The sequence below is a fragment of the Tachysurus vachellii genome, chromosome 6, assembly GCF_030014155.1.
Source record: "Tachysurus vachellii isolate PV-2020 chromosome 6, HZAU_Pvac_v1, whole genome shotgun sequence".
Classification (NCBI taxonomy): Eukaryota; Metazoa; Chordata; class Actinopteri; order Siluriformes; family Bagridae; genus Tachysurus; species Tachysurus vachellii.
In genome coordinates, this window is record NC_083465.1 from 26732353 (window position 1) to 26753235 (window position 20883).

A 20883-nucleotide genomic window follows, 5' to 3' on the forward strand; every position below is an offset into this window, starting at 1 on the left:
TTTTTTTTCTTTTTTTTTTTCTCTATCTCCTTTTATTTATTTATTTATTTATTTTTATATATGGGTTATAGCAAGAATCTGTAGTAAATTATTTTCACTCTCGTAAAGCATCTAAACTTTTTACACCACTAAAAGATGGGATTTGTTTTACTCTAAACAACAAACCAAATAGGTCCAAAGAGCACCAAAGAATCGAAAAATATTCCACCCTTCCTTCTCCACCATGGTGCACAGGGCAGTTGTTGTTTGCATTGTAAATGGAGAAATTTTATTACCCGTCTGTGCTCACATATTCCAGCTCTGTGTGCAACCTAATATTTTAGCAGCTCAGCTCACTTGTTACAGAAACCCTGAATTACATTTTGTTTAAAATAAATGAGCGGGGGGCACGGTGGCTTAGTGGTTAGCACGTTCGCCTCACACCTCCAGGGTTGGGGGTTCGATTCCCGCCTCCACCTTGTGTGTGTGGAGTTTGCATGTTCTCCCCGTGCCTCGGGGGTTTCCTCCGGGTACTCCGTTTCCTCCCCCGGTCCAAAGACATGCATGGTAGGTTGATTGGCATCTCTTGAAAAATTTCCGTAGTGTGTGATTGTGTGAGTGAATGAGTGTGTGTGTGTGTGCCCTGCGATGGGTTGTATACACCGTCCAGGGTGTATCCTGCCTTGATGCCTGATGACGCCTGAGATAGGCACAGGCTCCCCGTGACCCGAGGTAGATCGGATAAGCGGTAGAAAATGAGTGAGAGAGTGAGTGAAAATAAATGAGCCGGACTGATGGATTATGTGACTCTAAAGCTGACGTAGTGAGATGTCAAGTTAAAATAACGAGATATTTATATGAATAAATATCTTTATTTTATTTATCTGCATAACGTCCTGAAATGATCTTCTATATAATCTGTATTTGTTTAAATTCACTCAAAATATTTGTATTAAATATGTTTCTTTAAATCAAATATTGTAAATTTCTTAAACAAAAATAACTAAATAAATAATAATGACAAACCGCACAACCTTACACAATCGGTTTGTAAGTTTGAATTATATATTAAAGTTCTAAAAAGTTATTGCTATTAACTGTAGGATGGATAGATAGATAGATGGATAGATAGAGTCATAGATAGATTGAGTGACAGATTGAGTGACAGATTGAGTTATAGATAGATAGATAGATTGATAGATAGATAGATAGATAGATAGATAGATAGATAGATAGATAGATAGATAGATTGATTGATTTATTTCCTCGAGGATCAATATATAGAAACAAAAATTTCAAGTTGCTTTGTAAATTTGGAAAAAAAAAGCCGCAGCACAATCGAGCATCTTCACTGCAATCACAAAAATCTTCCCTGAAATCCAGTTAAGAATTAAAGGATGTTTCAGTCTACAGTCAAGCAGCTAATGCTACACACACAGTAGTTAGTAATAATATTAATAATAAAAAACGTTATTTATTTATTTATTTAATTTAGTATTTATTTACTTTAGCCTTTAAGAATTGATCTTTAGACAGCATTTATTTCCGAATCGTTTAGTTTAGGATTTTGTAAAATACTTCTGTTACTAATAAACGTCCCAAAACAAACACCTTTGTTCTGTCTTGTTACGCAGCAGCACTACAAACGTCCGTCTTGATATAGCATTCATTTTTCTCCTGACGATTTTTGGCCCCTTTTGGCCCCTTTACTCCACTCCGTTAAACACTTGCCCCCAAGCTGCGTACTGATTGTTCAGGAAATAACAAGAGCTTGAAGGTGCTTTTGGAGTTACTTTTGGACCTGATCGTTTGTGAGGAAAAACAAACCGAAGTGCAGCATTTTTCTATGAAATCATCTCATTTATATCCCAGTGAACTCGTACTCATGGACTAAACTTACTAGAATTCTGTGTTCTTTGCCGTGAAAAAGTTTTTGCCCCTCCGATGTCGCGGCTGTTGGTTCTGAACGGTGCACAACCAGTAATAATTGAGGGGTCGGGTTTTGGGAGGTTTTACATCTTCACACAAAAGGTGCTGCAAAAGCCGTCTTCTTTAAAAAGAAATAAATGGATTGTTTATTTTAAAACCTGTATTTTGTGCTTGTTTTTTTTTATTATATTTAGTTTTGCGAGACCGGACAAATATTGAAAATTAGAAGAAATCAAGAATACTTAAAAGAACATTTTATTTATTTATTTATTTGTTTGTTTGTTTATTTATTTAATTTTATTTTTGTGTGTGATCCCAACTCCCTCCCTCCCTTTATATGAAGGTTGTTATACAGCATCTACACTGAGATTTTTGGAGTTAAAAAAAAAAATTCACTCATCCAGGATTCGTCAACTCATGACTCAAAAATATCGCACATATTCTTTCATGATCTTGCACCATTATGATTATTTTTTTTTTTTGGTAATTAATCACAACTCTGATTGACGTGGAAAGACCATCATTGCCTATTAATTTTGCTGCGGTGTGAAACGAGGCCACAGGAGAGGAAAAAAGGGAAAAATGCGAGTGGACTGGAAAAGTAACGTCACTCAAACAGGAAGGATCTGCGAGGGGAAAAGGGATGGATGCCGAATCCTGCTCACGCTCCGGCGTGACCCTCGACGGCTTTAAACGAGACCACGAAGGCGGCGTCTGATTAAAGAGCTACAATAATAATAGCTAAAATAACCTCAGTAACCGTCTTCACACACGTGCCAGAGTACACACTGAGGAGCAGGGTGATGAATGTGTTGAGAGTTTTCATAGAAAACAAAAGGCAGCAAACTAAAAGGAAGTGGAATCAAAGAAGCCTTTATTACCAGAATTAAAAATAAACGTTAGAGAAAAATGTTTTTAAAGGCAGAGAGCCTGAAGTCACTTTCAGCCCATTACTCAGAGGTATGTTTAACACGTTTATCACATGATCAGATCGTTTATCTGGCTGTTTATTCCCTCACTTTCTTCATTTCTCCTCTCATATTTTCTTACTTCTCTTCTCGCTCTCATCTCATCTCGTCTCCTCCTTTTCACTCCAGTCTTCTTCTTTTCTATGTTATTTCTCACCTCAGTGTTGTTCTGCTGACCACACTGAAGCTCCACACACGTGTTGAGTTGAGGTCTGATGAATCACTTGACTCATGAGTCGATTCAATTCGATTCAAGATGTTAGGTTCATGATGTCGATTTGATTCAATTATCAAAATATGTTGGACAACAATTAAATGACTGCTAAGAGAGCCAGGTTTTATTTCTGTATAATAAACAATATAAGCGAAGAAACGCACAATTTTATCTGTATAACATTAAATGACTTAAAAACGTGGTAAACTTGTGTCCTTTTGTGTCCAGTCCCATGTTTTGTCCCATCATGCTTCATCTTGTTTTCACATCTCACATCTCAGGATACGTGTCCCGTCTTCTCATGTCACGTTTTGTTTCATTGTCTTACATCTTGTCCTGGTGTTCCATCATGTCTTGTCTCATCATGTCCCCTTTTGTCCCATCATCGTCATCATCATCATTAGTAACGTTATATCTTTTCATTTCATCACCTGTTTCCGGTCATGTTCTTGTCAGGTTCCATCAGCTGTCTTATCATGTCTCAAGCCATCTGTCTCGTCATGTCCTCTTCCTTCTCTCTCGTTCCCAATTCAGTGGATTTCTCTTTCAGATAAATTTTGAATAGTTTTCACTTAATATTTTCTTCCTGGCATTCCAAATAAATATAATAAACTTAAATATATACTGTACAAATATATACTGTGTGTATATACTAAAGTTTATTTAAATCCCTGCTTGCAAAACATTCTGCATGAACCCTGACTGAAAGTAATGGCACCCTTCACGTCCATGTGAGATGGGGAAGGGGGCTGGGCTTCCGGACACAAACTAAAACGCATACTTAGCCTTCCAGGTTTGCTTGTTGATTGGCTCAGCTGTCATGTTTATTGGGCGGTTGAAAAACATTCCTTTTTTTTTTTTTTTTTTTTTTTTTTTGAGAGAGAATTTTTAATTATAATGTGCAGTGCATGGAAGACCATATTTACTACATGCAGTTCAGTTCAGTTCACTTTATTTATAAAGCACATTTAAAACAGCCACAGGACTGACCAAAGTGCTGTACAATAACAGGTGTTAATAAATAATAATAATAAAAATAAAAATACATAGAAAAATAAGAAAAAAAATGATATTAAGACAGGAGAAATAATAAAAAGCGAAATAGAATTGAACAATGCAAAAATACACACTGAAGCACTAAAACAAGCAATAATAGAACAATTAGAAACAGTAAGAAGAGAATGAAAAGGAAAACTATAGAAATGCCGAGGAAAAGAGATACGTTTTTAAAAGGGACTTAAAGAGGGACAGAGAGGGTGCTAATCTTAATTCTATTGGCAAATCATTCCAAAGCTGTGGCCCAATTACTGAGAAAGCTCGATCCCCTCTACGCTTGAGTCTAGAAACGGGAACAGAGAGGAGGTTCTGGTTGCCTGATCTTACCCTTCTGGAAGGGGAGTACGGATGTAATAACTCAGATAGATAAATAGGAGCTTGATTATGCAGGGCCTTAAAAACAAATAAAAGTATTTTAAAACGAATTCTGTAATCAATAGGCAACCAGTGAAGAGTCCTCAGAAGAGGGGTAATGTGTTCGCTTTTGCGCTTTTTTAGGAGAAATCTGGCAGCAGCATTTTGAACCAATTGTAAACAGTTAATTTGTTTTTTGGCAACACCACAGTATAGAGAGTTACAGTAGTCTAAACGAGATGTGATTAGAGCATGTACTGCCATCTCTATGGTTTTATCAGTTAAAAAGTGCCTGATTTTTGTTAAAATGCGTAGCTGATAAAAACTCGATCCAATGACAGCGGAAACTTGTTTATCAAATTTTAAGGACTCGTCTAAGAGAACACCCATTGTTTGATCACCCATTGAACACCCATACATTGTTTACTTTGCTTAATTATATCACTTTTTTTTTTTTACCTGCATTGTGATTTTGAGTATATTTAGAAATCTCTCGCACCGTGTTACTTAACCTGTTTGTTTTTGGTGCCAAGTTTCCCTCGATGATCATTTTCATTTTCACTTTAAATCACATAACACGACCCCTTAAATCTCAGGTGCTTTCCATGTGGCTCTCAGCCAGCGATCCCTGAATTATACTGGGGATAAACAGGATAGTGTAGTGTTTTGACTCACAATGGGAAGGGTTTTTGGCACTCTGCAGGGAAATCTCGAACACTTTCCCTCGTTTCTTCCTCGGATGCCTTTAAAAGGATTGGAAGCTCAGTGCTGGGAAATGTCTTCGGAGCGGATATTTAATCGGACTCAGCAGAGATCTTTGAAGTCAAATACACAACTTAATCTGGTTTGGTTCTCAGGTGCAGTGGATGGGTTTGTTCAATGTGACGTACCATTTGAGGATAAGATTAAACAAAAGATAAAAAAAAAAAAAAAAGCTCTGTTTCTGTTCATATTGCATTTGTACATAAGCTGGACCGAGCTGATTTAGGGAGTCTGTCGTATACAATGTAAAACACTAAAAATGGAATTTGTTTTAGGACTGAATCGGTTTAGTCTTGGACGCATGTGTCGTCTGGGAGAGAGAAAGAAAGAGAGAGAAGGAAAGAAGGATAGAAATGGAAAATGCTGTGATTGATTAGTCTGCATATTTGTGTTTTTCCTTTTTTCCTCTGGGTGTGGATCTTGGTTTATTCCAGCACAGATAGTCATGAAATGTTTTGGGAAGAAAATAAAATTTTGAAGGAAGGTGCACAGAAATGAAATAAATAAACAAATAAATAGAAAAAAAAAAACACGGATTTATTTGGGTAGTTTTTATTTAGATCACTGACGTGTATTCTGTACATTGGCGAACGCATGTCACCTGTAAATTTCACACCAAAACTGATCTGCATTTTATCTTACATACATGCAACAGCAACAACAACAAAAATAAATAAATAAAATTATATATGTGTATATATATGAAGTCAATTATAAATAATGCTATAGTGTTGCTTGAGGTTAAAATACCACTTTAGTGTGTTGCTCCTAATGGTGGGGGTGTGGCTTATAACCTTAATTTGCATATGGGTCTAACGATCCTTAACCTGATTTCATTGAGTGGTTGTTTCTTGTGTTGGTTTTAAGGCTATGTATAGCTACTGTGTTACCAAAGTATTTCACAAAAAGGTTTTTTTTTTCTGTAAAAGTTTTCATAAACTATATGTTTCTTAGTTAGTTAGGAAATCGGTTAAATATTAATGCCACATTCTGTTATTTCTTACAACCTGGAACTCGAGTGCCTAAAGGTTTTCTTCTTGGTGTATGATTTGCAAAATCATGGTTGGATATTAATTGAAAACAAGAAAGGGTGCATTTTACAGTGTTTAGATTTACACAATTAACTTCAGACCACTTGTGAGAATTAGTGGCAATATAGCAACATTTAAACCAAGTAGAATTGACCTGAAGACATAAAGTTAACTTTGCTTAAAATGAAACACAAATGAAAATGGTATAAAAACGAAAAAGGAAAAAAAAAGTTTGTTTATTTGAATTCAGTTAAATAATTCATACAAGTCCAAAACTATAGCCGGCTTTAATAAACTACATAAAAGCTCTAAACCAGCGATGTCCAATCTTATCCGGAAAGAGCCGGATAAGAATTTCTATTTGTAAATTGTGTTTATTCCGATTAAAAACTCATCAGGATTTGGAACTTATTTGCAACTGATTTGGTCAAAATTTGGAGGTAAACTACAGGATAAACGATTTGACTTTACAATGGGGAAAAAAAACAATTGCGATTATTTCCGTTTCCATTTATTTACTGTCCTTATTTAATGACATTAATGACATCCAGTGTCACCCAAATGAAGATGAGGTTCACTACTGAGCCTGGTTCCTCTCAAGGTTTCTTCCTCATATCCTCTCATGGAGTTTTTCCACACCACCGTCACCTCAGTCTTGATCGTTAAAGATTGATGTTAGAGATAACTTATTAACTTCGTTTAAATCTTTACAGCTTTTATTCTGTTTTATTTAATTCTGTTTTTGAGACATTCATTGCTGTGATCGTCTCTGTAAAATGTTGCTAGCTTGCACACCAATAAGGAACCCAATTAAACTCCAGATTTTTATTTGTATCGGACCCTAAACATCTGTTCCTTCTTCTAACAAGTTCGTAGACTTGTTATACACACTCTTGTAGGACATGAATGTTTTCCAGAACTTCCATCATATCCATCTTGACAAATGAGGCCCAGTATCTCTTCATTCTGAAAAACATATTCATATACGGTTCCATCACTCCTTTAGTACCAGGATTTGTAATCTGTCATGCCGTGCTGCTGAGGCCCATCAGATACAGCTCGAGCCTCTTAGCCGAACCCTCCATATGGCTGCAATCAAAGTACGTCATCGTAAATGACCTCACTGGCTTTTATCCACACGCTCTGTGTATCATACTCTGAACATGACCCAAGAAGGCCATGAATCATAAAAAGGCATTTTGGGGTGTTTTAGGAAAGACTCAAGTAACAGTGCGATGAAAATAGCTGGCTGCTGTTAGATCTGCTGTCTGTTCTGTTTCTGGAACATAAATATAAATAAAAAAAAAACATAAAAACAAAACTACAGATGAAGTGATATTTGGAGTAAATTTAATTTTCAATGCTACAGTTCACATTGACCTCAGCAAGCTTCATGTATACACAAAATAGCTAGTCACGTCCAGTATGTAGAGAACGTATGTAGAGTACATGCTAACTTTCCACCTAGCTAGTTTATCTAATATTATCAATAAAGGAAACTGTAGTTGCTTTATGTTTTGGCAGGCTTGGCATGGCCACTGTTAAATAAATCACTGAGAATTTTAAATTGCTGGTGAAGTCGATACCCTACTGAAGTCGGTAACCATAAATATCCTGTTTTGATATGCTTACAGATTCAGTTTGAGGTTCACAGAGAGAGGGTCACATGTTACCTCATGCCGTGTCTAGTAGCAAAAGAATGAGTGGGTTGAGGTAAGAGGATGGTATGGGGGTATTTCAAACTTGCACATTCATGGATACGGTTAAAACTGTAGAGATTTTCCCCAGGAAAGAAAGAAACGTAGGTTACGATTTTTTTAAAATTAGGTAGGAATGCTTGTAAGGAGTTGTAGGGATTGTATAAAATTTATATTGGAATTTAAATAGGAATTGTAAAAAACATAATTAGGGATGGTATGAAATGTATTTAGTGATTATAGGGGGACTGTATGAATTCTAGCACTATACTGTACAGTAGGTAGGAATGTTAGGCCCTGTAGGGCGAAGTTGTTAGCAGAGATTGTACAAATTGTAGGTACTAATGGTAGGTCTGGGTTTCAAGAAATGTAGGAATTATAGAAATTATTGGTAGGTTTTATGCATAATTACAGGTAGAAATGGTAGGGATTGCTGTTAGGAACAATGTGTTCTATAGGTAAGGATTGTATGAAATGTAGGAATTGTATGTAGGTATTTTACAAAATGTAGATAGGAATTGAAATTATGATAGGTAGGAATTGTAGGTAGGGATGGTTGGCAGGGATTTTACAAATTCTCAGTTGAAATGGTATGAATTGTATGTCGGTATTATACAGTATGTACTGGATGTAAGAATTGTAGTTAGGAATGGTAGAGATTATAGGTAGGAATGGTAGGAATTGTAGGTCGGTATTATACATAATGTAGGATGTAAGTAGGAATTGTAGTTAAGAATGGTAAGGATTGTAGATAGATGTTGTTACAGGGATTGTACAAATTGTAGATAAGAGGTAGGTAGTGATTTCATAAAACTCAAGAGATTTCATGAATTATAGAAATTATAGGTAGATGATCGAAATGTTGTTAGGAATTGTAGTTTGGAATGGTGCAGATTGCAGGTAGGAATGGTACAGATTGCAGGTAGGAATGGTACAGATTGCAGGTAGGAATGGTAGGTAAGAATTGTAGTCGAAAATGTTAGGGAAAAAAGCTAGGGATTGTATCAAATGTTGGAATGATAGGAATTGTAGTTAGGATTGGTAGTAATTGTAGGTACGGACTGATGACTAAGATTTTACAGATTGTAGGTAGGAATGGCAGGAATTCTAGGACTACGCAGGACTCGATTAAGTTTATAATTCTGAAAATAATTTACGATTTTAACAGTAAACAGAATGTTAACAAAAAATCAGCAGCTTCTAATCAGTCAAAATAAAGATAAAACAAAATTCCACACTTTCAGTGATCTTTCAGGGAAGTTTACTGTGACCTAATTTTTCACAATATCGCTATTACAATATATATCAGCCGGCCCTGTGGGGTAGCATCCTCGCAGCAGCTTGCCCTTCTTCATGAAGGCTGCGTCATCCAGGTCCTGCTTATCTCAAGTTAAAGTGTGTGTTGTTTTACAGGTGTCCTTTGAACCTGTATTGGAACGCATTTGCTCGACAGTGCCCTTGTGTCATAACTTAAATTACACGTCTGTTTACACCAAACTGGGCTCCAGTGGCTTTATTTTCCACTCTGGTTTCCTCAGTGCAGTGGCGTGGTTCACATTCACAGAGATTATATTTAGATGGAGGATATAGAGGGAAGGTTCTGATTAGTCCTGGAGGGCCAGAACATAACAGATATTTTCCTGTGTTTTTGAAAAGATGCAACTCATCAAAGCTAGGCGTAATTTGACTTGACGTAATTGTGCTTCGGCTTTGCAGGAGACAAATTTGGAACTCCTGGTTCATGCCAAAATAATGTGCGTAGGGAATAATTTTTCATATTTTACGCTTTGAGAAAACACTCTGCTTAATTGCCCCCTTTTAAATAAAAGTGAGCAGCATTACAATGATCATGCTGTCCTGAAATGATCCCCTAAGCCTAATATTAGCCAAGTCCAAATGGATGTTTTTGAGCATGGTTAAGTAGTCCTAAGTAGTGCTGAAATTACAGAGCACAGGGAGGCATGTCTCTGTAAGGCAATCAGACACTAGGGCTTTGTGTCCTGCCAAGCACAAGTCACCTTAAACAAAGGTGTCTCTTGTGTTTTTATGTTTACTCCATGTCCTCGATACCAGGTACAGGGGGTAAAGGAACAGCTCAAAATTCCAACATGGACAACACCTTCACTCTTCTAGGGTTCTTTGAATATTGAAGGCTTTTATGGCAGCCTAAGTCAATGGATAACAGATGTATGGACATGAAGGAAAGAAGGTGAGGATTAATTGTATCAGTGAAGTGTTTCAATATGATTCATATCAGATTAAGAATAATCATATTTTTAGATTTATATCGGACTAAGACCTGAGTTGCGCCAGCTGAAGGTAAGATAAGTCCTAAGTCAGGATGTAAAGTTATTCTTAAGATACGTCGTGATTGGTAGAGCATTAAAGTGACATTCTGTCATCTGCTGCCAATCAGTAACATGAAACGATATATACAGGCAATACTACATTTACGATCGAGACCCAGGATAGTGGAATAACACACAGTGGTTTAATAGGACAATAATCCACACCAGGGTTGTGACACGTGGCATGATACAAAGCGACGTGGCTCTTTTCCAATAGTCTAAAATGTCCTTTTATACCACAGCTTTTTGTCGATCGCAACATTTTAAAATTTATCAGCGAGCATTTTGTTGCACTTTTATTGTTGCACTTTTTAACCATTTAATGTTGTGGAACTTCCACGTAATTAGTCCCTGCTCTCACTTCCATTACAGCAGATATAAACAGCCGCTGTTGCACCGGCATCTCATTTTTTTTCCTTTTTCTTAAAGGTAATAAGACAGAAGAGAAAAAAAGCTCAACTCTCTGTTCCTAAGAGCTCACACTGGAGACTCCTTCCATAAATGTTGCTTCCATGTCTTCTAACACAGCAGTTCCCAAAGTGGGGGCGGGGGGTCTCGAGATGATTTCCAGAAACTTTATTTATTTTTTTATTTTTATTTATTTATTTTTTATATGTTAAAAAAGCTTGTAATGATGCGAGTATAAATTTAGGATAATGAAAATAAACTGGAAATAAAACGTTGTTTGCTCCGATTAATTACGACAGTTAAGGTCACCATTCAATGTAACCGCGGCAAATCATCTGGCGTCAGATATGGAAGATGCGCTGATAGAACTTTCAACCGATCGAACCCTGAGGACGCCATTTGACGGCAAGACGCTGGATGAGTTCTGGGTTTCTGTCGCACTGGAATATCCACAGTTGTCGAAAGCCGCGTTGGATGTACTCATGCAATTTGGCTCGACGTATTTATGCGAAAAGACATTCTCCGCGCTGACTTACATTAAGAATAAACACAGGTCACGGCTTAACGTGGAAGATGATCTGCGGGTGGCGATCTCCAAAACTGAACCTAGAGTGGACCTGCTTTGCTCCGCGCACAGCGCCCATCTATCACATTAGGCGTTTTTTTTTAATACATTTACAATTACAATACAATTATACATGAAGTTATACAGCGTGTACAGCCTTGGCGCACGTGTCACACGTGTTGCAGGCAGCTTGTTCGTATTCTGTCTGTAACCATTTCACTGTTATGGGATGTATTTGTTTTTGTCCATGATTTGTTAATAAAATAGCCTGGCTTAGAGATTGTGTTCCTTTTTGTTTTAGCTCTGTCAGTCTGTAACCAAATCGCAAATCCTCACAAGCTGTTGGAGGAAAACACAGAGAGAGAGAGAGGGGGGTGGTGGTGTCGTCAGCACTCTAATATTGGGGTCGAGGTCTGAAAAGTTTGGGAACCCCTGTTCTAACAGAAAACTACACCGTATGATCAGATTAGTAGCTTAGAGTTTTATCATTGGTCTTACAGTTGCTTCTGTTTATGTTTAGTTATTTATACATTTTCTATGAAGTTTCTATGTGCAGTGATTATACATCTTGACTACCTACATAAATAAATTCTAACAGACTCGCAGAGGAGTTTTATTTATAGCAACTGATGCCCTTACTACAGTATGGGTGGGTGGTTCTTCAGTTATAACTTAAAACTGAAGTGAATATGATTTAGTAGTTCATAAACCAGGCTACGATTAAACTTCTGTTGTTTTTATTTAAACTATTAATGTTTTCTCATGAGGTCAAATAAGATAGGATTCAAAATAAACACACTAGGCCACACCCTGAGTGACGGCCACAGTGCCGAGATAAGACTTATCTGAATTTAGCTGCTTTATAAGGACTATAAGATCGTATTACCCCTCAGTGGCGAGGGATTTTGTGGCTATACGTGTCTAGCATTCCAGCTAACTATGAGGACAAGCCACCATTTTTAAATACAGGCCTTTATGTTTAAACCAAAATAAAAAACCTGCCATCGTGTGCCAGGGTTCCTGTTTTGACAACATTGCCTCAACCCATTATTTAACATCTCTCTTATTTAACGTTATGCAGATGTTTCTGGATATACGTTCGTGTTTACTACTTCAGTCTTTATAGGTCAGCTTGTTTTTCCGCATTTATTTCCCAAAGATAGGATGCCACTGAGAAGCATTGCATTCAGCTTGCATGTTTTCAGTGGCAACATTAAGAGTAGAGAATTTTCACTCTAATCTCTATTTCAAACTTTAAACTCTGATACGATTGTACTGTGTCACATTATCACACAGTGTTGCATTTAGTTATTAAAAGAATTTAACTTCTATTTTGTAGTTTTAACATAAGAACCTTTGCTGGTTGAAATTTTGGTTCATCTCTAAATTGTGTAAGTTACAGCGTTATAAAACAAAATTAAGAGGTCAAACTCTTGATACGACCATCAGATTTTTTTAAAATTCTTATTTATTTTATTAGAGAGTTTCTTTAGCGTTTCACATTTAATAGTGAGGCCATATTGCATGTAATACAAAGTTGACCTATTTTTTTATTTTTTATTTTTTTGTACTAACTAGGCTATAATGTTATTTCTGTATATAGTATAGTAACTAACTAGCACTCTATAATAAATGCATAGCAGTTGTTATTATTCCAATATGATTTTTATTTTACCATATAGTGTAGTATCTACATTGTAAAACGGTTTGTTCAATATAAAAAGTATTGCACTGTATATTAATAACTGATTATTTATGTTTTATAAGTATACAAAGATGTTATAGTATATATTATATAATGAGTTCTGGTAACTATTGTAACTATAGCACTATACCATTATCTGTAGTAGTGTAATGATCTATAGTACCTATTTGGCTCTGTGTTTGGTTTGTTTTTGGAGTGTAATTACTGTAGTATGTGTGTAACTTTATGTATTAAGTAAGTACAGTCATATTTTATGATTTTATTAGGCAACATAATGTCTGGTTATTTCTAGGTTTATTTGAGTAACTGTATTGACGTAGTAATATACGGTAGCTATATGGTCATTTCTACTATAGTAACTGTAGTGCATATGTAACTGTAATACTGTAGTGCTATATATATTAGCTATATGGATATTTGTAAGTAATGTTGACTGTATTACTGTAGTACATTTGTAGCTGTTGTCCTTCGACTGCTCTGGGTCGCTTCAGGGTCGCTACAGCTTTCTGATTTAGATCTTGGCACAGGTTTTTACGCCTTCCTGACTCAACCCTTCCATTTGGTAAGGGCTTGGGACTTGCACTGTGATTTAACCCCTCAGTGGCAAGCTTAGTTCATCAACAGTAATTGAACGCGTGCCGTGATGGTTAGAACGCGGAATAATTCCACCTGAACAGTAGTAATGTTGTACTATATGATTATTTCTGGGTTGCTATTAGCATAATAATTGTAGTGCACGAGTAGCTGTATTAGTAAAGTCATATATTGTAGATATATGGTTATTTCTGGGTAGCCATGTTTATTTCTTGATTATGTTGAGTACAGTAACTATAGTAGTTGAGTAAATATAGTTGTGCACTACTTTATTGTAGCTATCTGGTTATTATAGTATAACTGTAGTGTAGTCATGGAGGTAATTGTTACTTCTAGTGTAGTAACTGTTGTGCACGAGTAACTGGAGTATTGTAGAAATACATGTTAGTTATACTGTACTACATTAGGGTAGTGCTCTAATCTTAGCGAATTCTGTAGTATTGTGTACCTACTAAAAGTTATGATACTAGCAATAATATTCACTGTTGTAATTAGTAATTACTACCATATTAAAGAGCTTCTAGTAACCAGATGATGTTTTTTACTTTACTGATACAATGCAAACTGCTTAAATTTCACCGTGCAAACTGGTACTTTAACAAGGCATTACTCACCTCAGATAGTTATTTCTGTATATGCAACAATTTCTTAGCCTCCCCATAGTAAATACCACACATTCTGAGTATCTTAATTCCCCGAGTGAGTCATGTGTCAGCTTTTCAGCCACACCTCCTTCTCTGAAGCGTTCCGGATGAACAAGAATGCATGACTTCTTACTCAATGCCGTAAATCGTTTACAGGCCTCGGCTGAAGTGTTTATTTCTCTGCATGATGTGCAGCGCTGTCACTGAAATGCTTGTGCAAAGGAAATCTTTATTTCTTTTCTTTGAGTTCCTCTTCGTACCTCTGTCGGTTAAGCATGAGCATAACCCAAGCCGTAGGTTGTGAAACCCAGCAAACAACCGCACACCAACACCTTGCTGCATGTTGCAGCATGCGCCTAGAGTTTGCAGCTGTGATCTAGCTTAGCGTACGTAAACGGAGACGTTACCTCACGCATGACACAGAAAAAATACACCCCTTCCTCTGCATCTATTTTGAGACCAGTAATGAGGGCCGGAGCACTGTAAACAAAGCATCAGCACTGTTCGTAAGGTTACACGCTGCCCAGGATCTGCTCCAGGGCTGCCAGATACACACAGGTTTATCTGGATTGAGTCTTGAGAGTGCTTTTCTTTTTGAAGGTCACAGCTTTGGAATTATAAGTCTTTTTTCACAGCAAAGTGCAAAGAATAAAAAACGGTAGGCGTCAGGGAAAGATCGCTGAATATGTTGTAAAGGGTGGGAGTTTTTTTTTTTTTAAAGGAATAGTTCAGTGAAAAATGTCATTCCTCAGCCAAGAGCTGCGTAGATGTTTTCCCTATGCTTGTTCTTGCATGTTCTTCCACTACATTCGTTGGCTAGCCTGGAAAGACAACTCTAAACTGTCTTTCCACTATGCTAGAAAAATGAACTTATGATCTCCGGTTGACTGTGTGAATGCTTTTCTATTACCGTCTTCACCGAGATGCTTCGTGAATAAGGCAGAATAGGCTGAATGAGCTGTCACAGGGTCCTCTTCAACACTCACGTTACCCAACGCCAATTTTCTGCACCCTAATCATCAGCATACTAAACTAAATTTGCACTGCTTTTCTGAAGTCTAATATTTAATCCTCACTATTCCTGAATTAAAATCCCCCTAGCTTGGATTCTTTCAAAACTGAAAATAAAAAGTCGGCCTAATCGATGGTTGGTACTGTTTAGATCAGTTTCCTTTCCAGAGCTGTATTGTGACACTGAAATCTCTGCACAGATGAATACCACTCATGACTCTCAACTGAAAATACCCTGTTTGTTTCTCTCATGCACCTCCTCATGGGATGTCCTCGATGAAGGGATTTCCCCTCGGGACTGTAAGAACGGATCGTGTTTCTACAGTGTTAACAGCGCCCTAGCAGATCATACACACACTTTACACAGAGGGGGAAAAAAGCTTAAATTCTTTCCTAAAGGCTTTATTTAACACCACAATTCTATCCAGCTGGGATTTCCCCCAGCTTACCAATATGCTGCAATTCCTAAATATTTGGAAAGCTAAAGCAGTAATCAGTGATCTGGTCTTTCCACATCATATTTAAAGTAGCCAGGGATTAAAACAATCCAGTTTAGTGTTGCTGTAGTGAACTATATTGTTTCAACACAGTGATTAAAGTGCTAATGCTTTAGTTTTCATGAATAAATGAGCTAATAGACCACACCTATTTCTCTGGGACTGACAAACTCAGAGGCCACACCTCCTTCACTGTGACAGACAGACTGAGACCACACCTCCTTCACTGTGACAGACAGACTCAGAGACCACACCTCCTTCACTGTGACTGACAGACTCAGAGACCACACCTCCTTCACTGTGACAGACAGACTCAGAGACCACACCTCCTTCACTGTGACAGACAGACTCAGAGACCACACCTCCTTCACTGTGACTGACAGACTCAGAGACCACACCTCCTTCACTGTGTGAATGCTAGCTCTGAGTCATTGTTTAATATTTGTCTAACATATTTGTTTAAATGCATCCCTAACACATACACACACACACACACGTATACACACACACACACACGTATACACACACACACACACCCTCATACCAATGCAAATCTTACATTTGTATGATTAGACACAAGACCTTTTTTTTTATGCTAGCTCTGAGTCATTGTTTATTATAAACGCAGCTGTTCCAGAATTATTCCCATTTGAAATGTCCCTCCTGATTCCCCCACTGAGGCGTTCCTAATCCGTCTCCGGGTTTTTCTCCTCACCAGTATAGAGACGTGTGTTTATCTACACATAGTTTCGTTTCTATAAGTTCTATGCAGGACTTTCTGCAAGCCTCAGAGATACAGTAGGTTTCCTTTCGGTCCTTCCTCAGGTGATTTGCCTGAATCATGTCTTGGTGCTTTGTTGGTTCCTGAAGTTCTTCTCTATCTTCTTGATTCCTACAGAGCTCTCTCAGGCCCAGCGTAAGTTTGCTCAGTGTCTGAAGGATTTCCAGTTCGAGTACATCGGCGACGCAAAGACTGACGATGAAAAGTGCATCGGTGAGAGCTGTTTAACTTTCTTCCCCCTTGCCAGTGTTCAGGGATCAGGATTCTGTACTGAAGTATAAGTTCATGGCTTCATGCACAATCACTTTTATTTGCTGTTAATTTGTATTTATTTGCTTTTAAATTAAAGTGTTTTGAAAAACCACAAGGTAAAGATCAGGCAGATGGACAGCCAACACCCAGAAGTCACACACTTACATTGTTGCTCAGCGTGACTAATTATTATGTTGGCTTGACAGACAACACTCATCATCATCATCATCATCATCATCATCATTTTTATTTCTTCATCTCCAGGGAATTTCACATAGAGCCATGAAATCCAGCAGATCCCATATAGGAGTAGGAGATCATATACTTTTCAGAAAAAAAAATATTGTTTTGCACCCCATAGTAAGATACTGAATAAGTTTCATTGATCCTTATAGTTTTCTTTTTTTTTTTCTTTCTTTCTTCCTTCACAGAAAGGGTCTTTTAGTATTTCTTTTGTTTTATACCTTTATGTCTCTTAATATTTTTTATCTATCTTTCATCTATTTTTTATTTGTTCTTTCTCTTCTATTTATCTTTTTTGTTTACTTTGCAGTTTACTTTCTTTTTTCTCTTTCTTCGCCCATTTTTCTTTCTTTCTTTCTTTCTTTCTTTCTTTCTTTCTTTCTTTCTTTCTTTCTTTCTTTCTTTCTTCGCCCATTTTTCTTTCTTTCTTTCTTTCTTTCTTTCTTTCTTTCTGTCTGTCTGTCTGTCTGTCTGTCTGTCTCTTTCTTTTTTCTTTCTTTCTTTCTAACTCCCTCCCCCTCTTTCTTTATTTCTTTCTATCTTTTTTCTTTCTGTCTGTCTGTCTCTTTCTTTCTTTCTTTCTTTCTTTCTTTCTTTCTTTCTTTCTTTCTTTCTTTCTTTCTAACTCCCTCCCCTCTTTCTTTCTTTTTTTCTTTCTTTCTTCGCCCATTTTTCTTTCTTTCTTTCTTTCTTTCTTTCTTTCTTTCTTTCTTTCTTTCTGTCTGTCTGTCTGTCTGACTGTCTCTTTCTTTTTTCTTTCTTTCTTTCTAACTCCCTCCCCCTCTTTCTTTCTTTCTTTCTTTCTTTCTTTCTTTCTTTCTTTCTTTCTTTCTTTCTTTCTTTCTTTCTTTCTTTCTTTCTTTTTTCTTTCTGTCTGTCTCTTTCTTTCATTCTTTCTTTCTTTCTTTCTTTCTTTCTTTCTTTCTTTCTTTCTTTCTTTCTTTCTTTCTTTCTTTCTAACTCCCTCCCCTCTTTCTTTCTTTCTTTCTTTCTTTCTTTCTTTCTTTCTTTCTTTCTTTCTTTCTTTCTTTCTTTCTTTCTTTCTTTCTTTCTTTCTTTCTTTCTTTCAATAATTGAAATAATAAAAACATGTGTTTCTGTTTGTGTGTGTGTGTGTGTGTGTGTGTGTGTGTGTGTTGCAGATGAGTCTTTACAGGAGTTTTCCGCCTTTCTCAGAAACTTGGAGGATCAGAGGGAGCTGATGGTAGGTGTTTCAGTCACTGGGTATTTTCACAGAATCTAACAATCCACAGGCTTGTTGTTATTAAAGTTTCTTTTTAATCCAGTTATAAATCTGTATTTAAAAACTAATCTTGAGGGAGGAGCTCGGGCTCGATTTGCGAAAAGAAATGTAAAAACTTTAACACTGAAATGAATGTATAAGCATTAGGGAACGCTTTATACTGGACAGCATTGCCCTCGATACGGACAATGGAAGCAAATGCGGGAGTCACAGGGTGTATTGGAGCATAGTGGCACCGGAAAGCAGATGTAGTCAAAGTAGATCCAAGCGAAGGTGGCGACGAAATCTGGGCATACATCAAAAGTAGATATCCATCAGGAACGACATGGCAACTTTGAAAGACCTAAAGGATTTTATAGCAAACAGTAGAAACCATATTCATCAAACCACAGAATCAAAGATATTCCACATATTCTGAAGAAAGCCAGAAGGTTTTGTGTTCAGATGACACCAAAGTAGGACATCACAAAAACAACACCATCCAATCCCAGCTGTGAAGCGTGGTGGTGGGAGCATAATGTTCTCGGGATGTTTCTCATCTGCAGTACTGGGGAACCTGAGGGAAAGACAGATATAGGTCAGGTAGAAGATCATGATGGCTAGGAGAAAGATAGATAGATGTTCTGACATGGTCTAATCATAGCGGTTGCTTTTCAACTGTGAAAATTGACTAAGCTCTCATGGCTTGAACAGTGGAGGAACTGGGGATCACGTTTGCCATCCTTGTAAAGTATAGCGACTGCCAGTGGTGTCTCTACTAATTATTGCTCAAGTCTCATTTAAATCTATGAAGTTTACAGAACCTGACAGAACATAGTGTAAAAACACCATAGAGTAGCCGAAATAATTTGGGGAGCGACTCATTCAGGATATATTTCGGTTCTTATTATTTCTGGGACAGACCGCAGATCTACCAGGACCCTGACCAGGAGAAAGTGCTTAGTGAAGATCTGTGAAGCTGGGGATGTTTATACAGTAAATTTTATAGTGAGGCTCCTCTTCAGGCTTCAGAACATTTACTTGGCTGCTTTGTTACTCTATAGGCCTGCCACACACACACACACACACACACACACACACACACACACACATTCACACACTTGCATGTTAGTGGGCACTCCGAGTTTTCCACAGGAAGTGGGATGTTTTGCTGTTGGTTATTTGCTGCAAGCTGGAGTGATTCTCTACTGAATGCAGGCTTGCAGAAAGAGTGAGTCAGTGTTAGCGTTAGCAACAAATCCCATCTCCTCTGTGCTGATCCCTGTGTTTATCTTTGTTTGTTTTTCATTTTGCAAAAATGCTGTTTTAATGTTTTTTTTAATGCTTTATTATGCTTTGTAATGCTGAGTATTGTTTTGGGGCAGATACATACATATAAGAATGATAATAATAATAATAAGAAGAAGAAGAAGAAGAAGAAGAAGAAGAAGAAGAAGAAGAAGGAAAAAAATAAAAATAAAAATAAAAATAATAATAATAATAACAACAATAAAAATAACAGCAATAATAAAAAATATTATTGTTGTTATAATTATTAAAATTATTATTACCATTCACAAATCTAAAATCAAATTTCTTGCTTTTTTTTTTTTTTTACATCTTTCTCGTGTTTTTTCTTGCTTTTTATTACGAGTATCAGATTGTTTTAGTTATACTGATGCCATCTTGGCAGTCACTTGTGTAGTGGCTCTGGCTTATACAGAAATGCAAAGCTTTATGGCTTTATTTCTTTATAAACCTCATTAAGTCTTTGTGTGTGTTCTGGATTTATATTGTTGTGTTGGATTTGCATTAGATTTGGGATTGGCTGACTTCGTTACAGTATCCTCGTGGCCTCAATGTGTCATTTTGGTGTTCAGTAAACAGAGAAAAGCCAGTGCTGGCCCTGCCCAAACCTAAACTCGCACCAGCTAGCTTGTTGTGAAGACAGATCCGGGCCTCCACCCAATCACAACACGGCAGAGAGGTGATGTCATGCAGCAGAGCTCAGGCAGGGTGCGCCAACTCGGACATGCTGAGGCAGAGAGAGGCAGAAAACGAAATTGGATCAGGGTTGAAAACGATGACTAAAATGTTATACTTAATTATGGCATTACCATAAATCAATTTAGGTCAACATTTGGGAAAAGTTTGGGAAAAGACCTAATAATCATTAATGCTGCTTTGCTTCCTAATTATGGTAATGCTGGTCTTGTGAGCACAGAGTATACACTGTATCTTTACTGTACATGTTTATGTCCTGGATAATGGACTATGTATAATGATTATAAGTATAGTTCTACACTTGCTCGGATAAGAGAGATGTAAGCTGAGATGCAGTTGAGTGATTTGTCATGCGCTGTGTGAAAACCTCTTACAGCTACAAACACATTTTCTAGTATTGAAATCATCTAGATTAATAGCAAGGTATCAATTTGTGATTCGTAGTACCATTGTGCCAACTGCCGGGGTATTAAAACTAAAGACCAGTTTGCCTCTGCCAGGAGGTTTACTCTTGGGTAAAGGTCAGGGTTTCCCGCAGCACTTTGCAGTTCGGGCGGCCCGCCTAAGCTGGGAAACCCTATTGCCTTAACTAGGTCGTCCAAAAAAAAAAACATTTCGC

At 37.2% G+C, this 20883-nt stretch overlaps 1 protein-coding gene across 1 annotated transcript in view; it reads left to right on the forward strand.

Annotated features, from left to right (window-relative positions):
- arhgap10 (Rho GTPase activating protein 10) overlaps positions 1 to 20883 on the forward strand; it is a 90264-nt gene that overhangs the window by 14306 nt on the left and 55075 nt on the right. The window contains exons 2-3 of the mRNA XM_060873133.1: positions 16661 to 16756; positions 18181 to 18242. Of these exons, the coding sequence (XP_060729116.1) occupies positions 16661 to 16756; positions 18181 to 18242 (158 nt within the window). The remainder of the gene's footprint in view (positions 1 to 16660; positions 16757 to 18180; positions 18243 to 20883) is intronic.